Source organism: Phoxinus phoxinus (assembly GCF_949152265.1).
Source record: "Phoxinus phoxinus genome assembly, chromosome: 9".
In the NCBI taxonomy this organism is placed as follows: domain Eukaryota; kingdom Metazoa; phylum Chordata; class Actinopteri; order Cypriniformes; family Leuciscidae; genus Phoxinus; species Phoxinus phoxinus.
In genome coordinates this window covers 28,600,308-28,611,258 of record NC_136884.1, presented here as the reverse complement: position 1 = coordinate 28,611,258, position 10,951 = coordinate 28,600,308, and the positions used below count along the sequence as shown (strand labels likewise).

Sequence of the window (10,951 nt, the reverse complement as noted above, 5' to 3'; positions counted from 1 at the left end):
ATTTCGGTTCTCTGCCCTAATTGTTGATACGCTAACACACGCTGCTAATAAATACAACTTTATACTTGCGTAGTCCGTTTGCTTTGTAAATAATAACGATTATAGAAGTGAATAGAGACCTACCCAGCTTTGTATGAACAGTGTTTCTCCTGATATTGTTAGTCCCAGCCTCCGTCTCGATTAGGATATGCTGTGGTTCATTTTTGGACTGTGACCGTTATGCTTTTGCCTCTATTTGGATGCCTTGTTGTTGCTTGCGTTTCTCCGGTATGTCTTGAATATTGCCTTCGAACACACACTGCAGCCCCTTTTGCCTACTTCTATCGGACACTTTATTTGCTGCTTTATAAAAGTTTGATAAAATTTCAGCAGGAAGAGCCATCACAGCATAAGCCATGTTGATACCAAACCAGAGCCCAGATGAAGTTGTCGGAGGTAGCAACAGTAACTATGGGGGGCGGGGCTTAGCCAAAGGTGAATTGGGAAGCACCTATAGTCTTAGAGCTGAACCTTGACTAACCGGGGCCCAGGTCAGGAAGCAGACAGACTGGCTAAACCGACTGTCTGCTAGCTGTCTTGCATCACAGAATTCAGATAAACCGATGGATGAATGATCCTCCTGTAAAATATGTGGCTGCAGATAACAGAAGGTTTCCAATGGGTGTACTTCTGACTGGGCTGGCTTTGCCATTTCCTGTTGTAACTACACTTGGGGCAAAACTGGTTGAACGTCACATATGTACCCCTCTGGTGTAGCTGCACATCAGACTTTGACTTGCAAATTGGAGTTGTGGCAAAAAGCTCACACAGGTAGGTTCCTCCAATTTAACTCCAGGTGAGGTCTTTTGGGTTTCAGGTGTTGGAACAGTACTCTGAACTGTTCAATGTGAGAGTCTCATATTGTGGTTTTGTTGTACACCCAGATACATCCTACCTTGGTGCCAGTCCTGACGACAAAGTGTATGCCTGTTTTCATTGCCCTAGTTTGCTTTACGCCCTTGAGCCTGGCCAGATGTCTCCCCTCGTACATGAGAAACCTCATAAAATATACTAGTGGTCACTCTAGGCTTCCACATTTCCTTCCACGGTGGACACTCTGATTGCTCCTCTATTATAGCTGCCAATTCCTGTGTGACACCTGTGTGAAACTGCAGGTGGGATGAAGTGCAAGCTCTTTGGAAAATGTAGAATCATCAATAGGGAGTTTTGGGAACACAGGAGCATCTGGGTGTTTAATGTTGTTTGGTCACAAGAGGGCAGCACAGGACCAAATCTGGAGTCCACCAAAGACAAGGGCATCATGTAACGAGCCCGGATTGCTAATGTACATATCTATAAATGCGGCTTTGGCATCACAGGAGCCCTGCAGTATGATAAAAAAGTTTCCTGTTTATGTAACATTTTAAGAAACGCCGGCTCCATCTCCTCTGGTTTTGCGAAATGAATAACTTTGTGGAGAAGGGTTTCAACATTCAACATGTTGGTTACAACATTGTGGACGGTCCTGCAGTTGCAAGTGGCATGTTGAAGGTGTCTGAAGTGACCCTGTAGGACGCTCCACAGGCAAGCCAGTAAACTGTGACCAGCACTTCAACTTCATGGCTCTATCAATGGGCTTTTGGACGCATCTGGACCAGCATGTTAATGCTGTTTCTGGAGAGCCTGAAGGCTGGTTTTAAATTTTCTCCAGAAAAAAACTTGACCAGGCACCTGGTCATTGATCTGGGAAAGGGACTTTTTTCCTGTTAAAAAACAATAATTTTAGGATGTTTTTAACCTTGTTTATTCATTGTTGTTGTAGTATGTATTTATTTTATATTTATTGCTTATTTAATCATTTTTACAGCAAATATTTATTTAAATGTATTTTCTGAAATTGTAGAAGTCTGCTAGAATTACATTTTCCTCCAACTGGTAAAAAGTGCATTATGTTAGAATGACATGGTTGAAATGGGTACTGCAGTCCAAATTCGAAATATCGGAAATTGTTGTGTCCCCTGCCTCCTCCTCCTCAGATGCGACGTGTGAGTTGCCAGTTTGAGGACACGTAATAGGAATGAGCGCAATTGACAAAAATTGTCATATTATTAAAGACTACTAAGCATCACAGTTTAGATTTTTTTAGTTTATGTTGTTGAAACTTCTGACTCAACTAACTGGTTTCCAACAGATCCTTAGATCTCTCTCTCTCTTTCTCTCTCTCTCTCTCTCTGTGTAAGAGAGAGAGAGAAAAATTAATTCATAAAACCAGTTGATTTTTTGTGTGCATACAAAATAGTTTTATATAATTGTTAATAAATTAGGTAAATAAAAATATTTGAATGAAGCCACTTACAAAATTTTGTGCTGCAAATTATAACTTCACACTCACTTGATCTTCACACACACTTCAAACTTTCTTTGTTTTCTGTATGTAAATTTCTTTCCAGTTGAATTTTGAATGCACTATACAGGACTTTTATTTTGGTATGGTGGTGTGATGTCATAAGGCTGCGCCGCACTCCAGTGTCTGATTTGGCTGAAGTAAGGTTTGTGTTTTAACTAAGATTAATAAATGCTGTAGAACTATTGTTCATTCTTAGTTCTTGTTAACTAATGTAAACTTGTGAATTCTTATTGCAATGTTACCAATTTCATTTATTTTACACCCCTTGTTAAACTGTAAAATAGACTGAATGCTTTGTATGATTTAAACCCTTAAAATGCTTAATGTTCATTTCAACATTTACTAATACATTATTAAAATCAATTATTTTTTAACATTAGTCATGGAGCCTTCACGTGCTATGGAAAAGATGATATTTTCCACTTGTGAACTGGTATTTACCAGTGTGTTGTGTTCAAGTGTAATGTAGGGAAAAGATGGACTCACAGATCCAGAGCTGTTATTTGGCTAAAATAATTTTAGATTGCTTAAGTCATCTGATACAGCAAGAAGATGATTTATCAAAACTCAAACGGTAAATAATATGCTGTATATTCTCTAGATCAAGAATAGTAGATCTTTTTTTAAGGACAAGGGTGTTAATAGAGCTAATATATTTCTGTTTTAGCTGCAAACGCTAGATCTACCCTTATGTGAAGCATAGCTACTAGCCTAATCTTTCCTACCAGCTCAAAAACAGTGTTGTTGTAATAAGGCCTACCATACATGCACGCAATGCTTATCATTCACGACTCTTGCGTTGCTCTCCGCCATTTTGAAAAGGTCAAAGGTAAAGGTCTCATCTCGGCAACTCGTGCATCAAAATATTCTACGAGCTGCCCAGTGGAAAATACCACATGAGGGGGTGTTAATGTGCATTTTCCACGTCGGCTTTTGGTATTTACTATAATTACCATAGCACGTGAAGGCTCCATTAATGCACTGTGAACTTACATAAACAATGAACAACTGTATTTTTACTAACATTAACAAAGATGAATAAATACAGTAATAAATGTATTGCTCATGTTAGTTAATACATTAATTAATGTTAACAAGAGAGCTTATTGTAAAGTCTTACCAATAATATTGAATGTAACATTTTAATGCATTATCAAACATAAGCACATGAGTAACAGAAATGGTGCATCTCATTTCTCTCCCTGTATCATGAATCAGTTTATCATAAACATGAATTCGGTCAATGGAAAGGTAGTGAGAGAGAAACAGAACTTTTCATAACTTAGAGTTAAAGGTTGTATCAGCGATTGTGAGTGACGTCACTTCTGTTTGTGTTTGAAGCGAGATCCCAAACCAACCAAGTTAGCCCGCCCATCACTCCCGTTTCGTGCATCATGAAAAAAACCGATCATGCACGCGCATTTCTTAGCAAGAGCTACCCAAGTTTAGTCGAGCTTCGCTCATATTATTTCAATAAGGATATTGTCACACACAGTTCACATCCAAACAAGTCAGCACTAGCAGCTACTCACCTGTCCAGAAGAAACAGTGCAACCTCGGCGTCCGATTAAAAAAAAAAAAACCCTTCCCGATAACTATACATGTCTTGGAATAAACACAATGGTATTCCCTCACCCTAATCCTCCTCTTGGGGATTGACTCAGCCATGTCCATTTCTCTTGTTGATAGACGCTGGCTTCTTCTTCAGCTCCGACTTCGCGTGCAGCCGTCACCGTGCACGAGCGCAAAACCTCACAACACCCAGCCCCTGTCGGTGATTGGTTGGAACACTGTTTATTTTGGTTTTGAGTGGTTGGTGAAACCAATTGTTTTTGTGTGCAGATCTCAGAGCCTAGGCTGCCTACAGAGACGCGCTTTTTTGACAGCTTGCTTATGGGGCGGGCAGCTAGCGGATCGTTAGGAAAGATTAGATGAATGTGATAGTTTATGTTTGGGCCTGAACTCGCTGATACAACCTTTAACTGAACCAATTGTTTCCCAAAATGATTCACGCTACCGACACACGCTGGTCAAAACAAATGACAACTTTTACAAAACAAATCACAAATGAATACAAACAAATCATTTTGCTAATCGGTTAAACATGATCCACAAATCATTAAATACTATAAGTCATAAATACCTAAAAATGAACTTTCAAAATAAATTGTGTTCTTTTATTAATTTGTAGTGCTAGTTTTGTGTTATTTTTTGGGGATAATTAGGCCATTAAATGGATAGTTCACCCAAAAATGAAAATTCTGTCATTAATTACTCACCCTCATGTTGTTCCAAACCCATAAAACCTGGATTACTTTAATGATGTCTATCCTATGGTTCTGGACCTTGAATGTGTAATGTGCATTCCTCGCAATAGAGGGACTGAAAGCTCTCGGATTTTATCAAAAATATCTTAATTTGTATTCCGAAGATAAACAAAGATCTTACGGGTTTGGAACGACATGAGGGTTAGTAATTTATGACAGAATTTTCATTTTTATGTAAACTAACCTTTAACTCTCATTCTGACTCCCAAACTTGTTGCGCTGGCTACTAAACTAGGAGCTGATTGAGACGCACCCTGAGATTTAGTGTGGATTTATTTTTCTTTCTGTTAATTATTTTCATCCTAAACAGGACATATTGTCCAAACACACAGAAAAACTCCTGGTGAAGTGACTGAGATCCACGTAAAACACTATTATAAAGATGGCGTTTATTAAAGAGGAGTGTGAAGACATGAAGATTGAAGACATGAAGATTGAAGAAGTATTCAGTGTGAAACAAGAAAAAAATGAGGAACAAACAGGTTTGTTTCATTCTCAAAGCTTAACTCAGTCATTTGATCCTTATTAAAATGTCCATTTTTGAAGATTGTCAAATAAGTGCCCTAATTAAAGTGTCCAATTTGATTTGACATGGAGCGGGTCGCCTCATGTGGACAGATACATTGAGATCACATGTCCAGACAAAAGGTATGTTCGACATGAAGCAGCGCTGTGCAGACTGATCTGTGTATGACATCGAAGTATCGTGAGAGGGATTAGAGTATGCGTATGCTTTTTAATCACTCTTGCTGTACTTTAATGTCATTCACCGATCGCTGCACAGCACTTCAAGGAGAACACACCTAAATACTAATGCTGCCTTCAAGTGAACCTGAGAAGATCCTACTTCCAATTGGGTATTTGTTTTTACGATATGTAATAATCAATCACACCAAGTGATAACTTTACACAAAGTTGTAATGGTCTGATAAATAGTACCTAAACCGTGCAAGTGCTTGTCCACAAATGCCAACATGCTTCTAGGAATTTCCTTCTGTGAACTATATCTAGATGGCATTGTGTATTCCTGAAATTGGGCAGATAATTTAAAAACTCTTTGTGATGTGTTTATTTCGTCTAAGCAATGCTTGGTGCAATTTCGGTAAGGCCACTGTTACATATCTGTGGAAGAAGGTGGTACAGGGCCTAATTCACCCCATCGTTTCCCACCCCCCAAACCTGATGAAAACTCCTAGATACGGTGGGATGTTATCATAGGTGCTGCCATAATTTGTCTGATGATGTTGTTCTGCCTTTAACCTGCTTTACAAATTCAGAAATATTTTGTGTGCTCTGATGTATGTCAAAAAGCATTTGGCTCTTGTGTTGCACTCCAGTTTTGTTTGCACTTGTTTTCTTATTGCCCTTTAAGCTAGATGCATTACATAGAAAAATCCATGAGATGAACTTTTGCTCAGGCGGTGGAATGGGGAAAAGGTTCTTCCTCTTTAAATTGGTTATTTACATTTACATTTAGTCATTTAGCAGACGCTTTTATCCAAAGCGACTTACAACTGAGGACTACAGCAAGCGAGTCATCGTGAAGAGGCAAAAATAACGCAAGAAGTGCTCAAAATACAAAGTTCAGGCATTGCTCAGAGTAGTATAAGCCAAACAAGGGAGGATTAAAGGAAGAGTTTTTATTTATTTTTTATGTCAAGTGCTCACGGAAGAGATGAGTTTTCAGTTGTCTTTTGAATGTGGTCAGGGATTCTGCATTCTGGACGAGGGTTGGGAGATCATTCCACCAGCAAGGAACCGTGAATGAGAATGTTCTGGAGAGTGATTTTGTAGCTCTCTGTGATGGTACCACGAGCCGTCGCTCATTGACCGAGGCTTCTGGTAGGGATGTAGACTCGTAGGAGCGAGTGAAAGTAGGAGGGAGCTGAGCCTGTGGTCGATCTGTAAGCAAGCGTCAATGCCTTGAACTTGATGCAAGTTAATTTGCATCAAGTTGTTTTATTCCCTAGGAGACATAATAAATCGTCATTTAGATCAGTCTGTAATTAACTACAACTCCTGGATCAAACTATGCTTTTTTTAATAAAGGGTTTAACTGCCAGTTTTATTTTTTTTAGGACATAACCTAAAGAAAGTTCAGAGTTGGCAGGATTTTCTGCCAGAACTTTTTGGTTAAAAGAACACGTTTTCTACCCGGTCTTTTAAATAGTGTCTGGCAACCATGCGCACGCGCTCTTTCTCGGTCAAAACTGACTGCATCCACGCAAGCAAGCAAATTCTCGATAATACCTTTGTAAAAGTTGGGATTTAACACTTATTAGCATGAAGAACAAATATAGACAGACTTTGCATTGATATTTAAGATTAAAACTCTCTTCGACACAAAAAACATACCCTGTGTGTGAGTTTTGTTTTTAATGTTGATACGAGCAAGAATGCAATGTTTCCCGAATATCTACACGATTTCAAATGTGACATTGATTTTATAGAACAGTTCAACAAACAAAAGGATAACATTAAGTGATGTACTACATTTAGAACAGTTGACAAAACGAGATCTCGAGGGCTAGGGTTGAGAACACCTGGTAAAGAGGTTCTCAGATCATATGTAACACCTCATTCAGTAGCATAGTAGGTATAGGACAGGGATGTCTAATCCTGCTTCTGGAGGGCCACCGTCTTGCAAAGTCTAGCTCCAAATTCAATTAAACACACCTTAACCAGCTAATCAATGTCTTTAGGCAACTTAAAAAACTTCTGGCAGGTGTATAGGGGTAAGTTGGAGTGAAACTATGTAGGACAGTGGTTCCAGGAGAAGGTTTAGATACCCCTGGTACAGGATCTAGCATATATCTGTTTGCATTATATCTAAATGTTTTGTTTTCTGTTGCTTTGTGCGATTAAACTGGGGTTAACTTTTTTTGTGTGTTTTTTTTTCTTTCACCTTAGACCTAATGGCGCTGAAAGAAGAGAGGGAAGTACTCAATGCAGATAAAGATCAATATGATAATCTTCATGATTTTATTCCTGGAGAAAACATTTTTAAATGCTCACAGACTGAAAAGACTTCCACACGAAAAAAAGCTCAAAAGACAGGAACTAGAAGTTATTTTACTTGCACTCAGTGTGGAAAATGTTTTAATCAACAAGGAAACCTTAAAGTCCACATGAGAATTCACACTGGAGAGAAGCCTAACGGATCCCCTCAGTGTGGAAAGAGTTTCAACCAAGATGGAAACCTTAAAGTTCCTTCGAGAGTTAACACTGGAAAGAGTCCCTTCACATGCCAACAATGTGGAAACAGTTTCACTAATAAAAGTAGACTTAACAGACACATGATAATTCATACTGGAGAGAAGCTTTTCCCATGCCCTCAGTGTGGAAAAAGATTCAGTCAACATGGAAGCATTAACGTCCACATGAGAGTTCACACTGGAGAGAAACCTTTCACCTGCCAACAGTGTGGAAAAAGTTTCAACAGAAAAGGAAACCTTAATTACCACATGAGAGTTCACACTGGAGAGAAACCTTTCACCTGCCAACAGTGTGGAAAAAGTTTCAAAAGAAAAGGAAACCTTAATTACCACATGAGAGTTCACACGGGAGAGAGCCCTTTCACCTGCAAACAGTGTGGAATAAGTTTCACTCATAAAGGAAGCCTTAACAGGCACATGAGAATTCACACTGGAGAAAAGCCTTACACATGCCAAGAGTGTGGATGGCGTTTTGCTCGACATGGATACCTTAAAGTCCACATGAGAATTCACACTAGAGAAAAGCCTTAAACATGCAAACATTGTGGAAAGAGTTGTGATCATCATGGAAACCTTAAGGTCCACATGAGAGTTCACACTGGAGAGAAGTTTCACTCAAAAACGACACCTTGAAGTCCACTCAAAGATTCACTTGATAAAGAACTGTTAAATGTCATTAGTGTGGAATGACTTGACTTCTGGTATTCTTTCTGGTATTGTTTTTTAAAAAGTTGTTCAAATTGTCATTGTCAGCACATGACATCAAAAAGGAAGCAAATTGACTTTGGTTGGGTCAAGGCCAAAATAACAAACAATAACAGAATATACCTTTTTTTTTTCAAAGAAAACCTATTACCCTATCAAAGAAGAAATGAGGGTTTGCTTCTCCCTAGTAACAGAAGGGTTTGCTGAATTATACATATGAAGAACCAAACAAATTGTAGGAAAATTATGTAATGAATGTCATGTCACCTTTGCCATGCTCCTATTCTATAAAATCTCTTGTATTTTTTTTTGCTGGTGGGATTCTCTCTGAAATTGGTCTGAGATCCTCCGGCCGTGATTAAAGCTTATTCAAAGGCATTGTCTGGAGTCTGTTTAGTTAAAAGGCACCTATTATGTAAAATTAACTTTTACATGGTGTTTGAACATTAATGTGTGTTGGCAGTGTGTACACAACCACCCTATAATAATAAAAATCCAACCAGTGTGTTTTTTTTTTAAAATCCCCATAAATCATAAGCACTGTCTCAGAACGAGCTGTTCTCAGAATCAATGCAATGTGACGTAGAATTGCATAGGCCCCGCCCACGACTGTTGATTGACACTGCAGTTTGAGCATAGACTCGCCCTGAGTGAGCTGGACACAGTCCGCCATTGTTTCGACGCTGGAGCAGCTGCAGAATGTCTCCAAAAGCGATTGAGGTGTTTTGTTTTTTGGATGTTAGAATAAACATAGCAGTCTTCATTTACTCCCGTTGTTACTCGAGGATTGATCAGTACAACTGCTCTCGTGATCCAGCTTACAGTCTCCGGAGCGACAGGACTAACATTACTGATCACGGCAGAAATGAAAGTGAGAGCGAGCACTTTATGACACTCGAGCTCATCGAGTCGTTTTACAGATATACAGTTTACCAGTTTATAAAGCACCCACTGAAAAGGTGTGTATATATTTGTTTACTGTTAGTTGTAACGAGTGTTTTGTGTACTTCGCTGTGTAACGTTATGTTACACTCAATGTTCTAATAGCCCGTCTGTCTGCTATTGGTGTTTCTGGCACAGCCCTCAATTGGTTCCAGGCATACCTCTCAAACAGAAAGCAGTTTGTAACACTTGGTCCACATCAGTCTTCCAAGTCCCCTGTCACTCGTGGTGTCCCCCAGGGTTCTGTACTTGGGCCCCTCCTGTTTCTCATATACATCCTCCCTATTGGCCAGATTATACGCAGCCACGGTCTTAACTTCCACTGTTATGCAGATGGCATCCAACTCTATGTTACCACTCCCTCTCCCTCTGACCCTCCACCATGCTCCCTCACTGACTGCCTTTCTGACTTAAAATTATGGATGCAAAACAATTTTCTCAAACTCAATACAGATAAAACCGAAATTCTGCTGATTGGCCCTAAAAGCATCCTCTCCAAATCTCCCAGTTTCACTCTTAACATTGATGGTTCACCTGTCCACCCTACCCCTGTTGTTAAAAACCTTGGCATTCTGCTTGACTCCACCCTTAGCTTTGATCCTCATATCAAATCACTCACTAAGACTGCCTTCTTTCACCTCCATAACATTGCTCGCCTCCAACCCTTTCTCTCTGTTAGTGATGCACAGACTTTGATTAACTCCTTCATTATGTCCCGTCTAGACTACTGCAACTCACTTTTCCTTGGTCTCCCTGCTAAATCACTTCAAAGGCTACAATATATTCAAAACTTAGCTGCCAGGCTCCTCACCCACACCAGACGATCAGCACACATCACCCCCATTCTCCACCAACTCCACTGGCTACCAGTTTCGTCCCAGATCAAATACAAAGTCCTACTGCTCACCTTCAAAGCCCTCCACAACCTTGCTCCCCCCTACATCCGCGACCTCCTGACCCCTTACACTCCTTACCGCTCACTCAGATCCTCTGACCAAAATCTCTTGGCTATCCCCCGCTCCAGACTTTCCACCCTGGGTGGCAGGTCCTTCAGTGCCTTGGCCCCCAAACTCTGGAACCGCCTCCCACAACCTCTTCTCGACTTTCCTTCTCTTCCCGTCTTTATAGCACATCTTAAGACCTTTTTGTTTAATGATCATTTCTCCACACCTAACTCATAGCTTCATAAAGATAACTTGTCTTTGTAGTATTGTTTTGGTTGTTTGTTGTTGTGTTTCCTTGCCTTCCTACTATGTAAAGCGACCTTGGGTTTGAGAAAGGCGCTATATAAAATAAACTTATTATTATTATATTCCATGATAATGAAAGGGAGAGAGAGAGAGAGCGAGATATATCTAAGGATCTGTTGGAGACCA

At 39.7% G+C, this 10,951-nt stretch overlaps 1 protein-coding gene across 4 annotated transcripts; it reads left to right on the top strand.

Moving 5' to 3' along the window:
- The first annotated feature begins 2,441 nt into the window (after window positions 1-2,441).
- LOC307003781 (uncharacterized protein) lies at window positions 2,442-9,008 on the top strand. 4 transcript variants are annotated; one of them, XR_013798805.1, is made up of 4 exons: window positions 2,442-2,528; window positions 5,024-5,195; window positions 5,796-5,914; window positions 7,624-9,008. XR_013798805.1 is itself a non-coding variant. In XM_079622586.1 (3 exons), exons 2-3 carry the CDS (start codon window positions 5,096-5,098, stop codon window positions 8,457-8,459), a joined length of 936 nt encoding a protein of 311 aa, XP_079478712.1. In that variant the 5' UTR covers window positions 2,442-2,528; window positions 5,024-5,095; the 3' UTR covers window positions 8,460-9,008. The 4 variants fall into 4 exon arrangements, 3 of the variants coding, with proteins under 3 accessions (XP_079478712.1, XP_079478714.1, XP_079478713.1); XM_079622586.1 differs by lacking the exon at window positions 5,796-5,914; XM_079622588.1 differs by lacking the exon at window positions 5,796-5,914 and having other exon boundaries at window positions 2,479-2,528; window positions 5,046-5,195.
- Window positions 9,009-10,951: the final 1,943 nt, after the last annotated feature.

What these genes read in the sequence shown, in the direction of transcription:
- LOC307003781 (XM_079622586.1), top strand. Translation starts at nt 5,096, where the DNA reads ATGGCGTTTATTAAAGAGGAGTGTGAAGACATGAAGATTGAAGACATG. An exon ending in AAAAAATGAGGAACAAACAG is followed by an intron (nt 5,196 to 7,623) that starts GTTTGTTTCATT and finishes CTTTCACCTTAG; the next exon opens with ACCTAATGGCGCTGAAAGAA.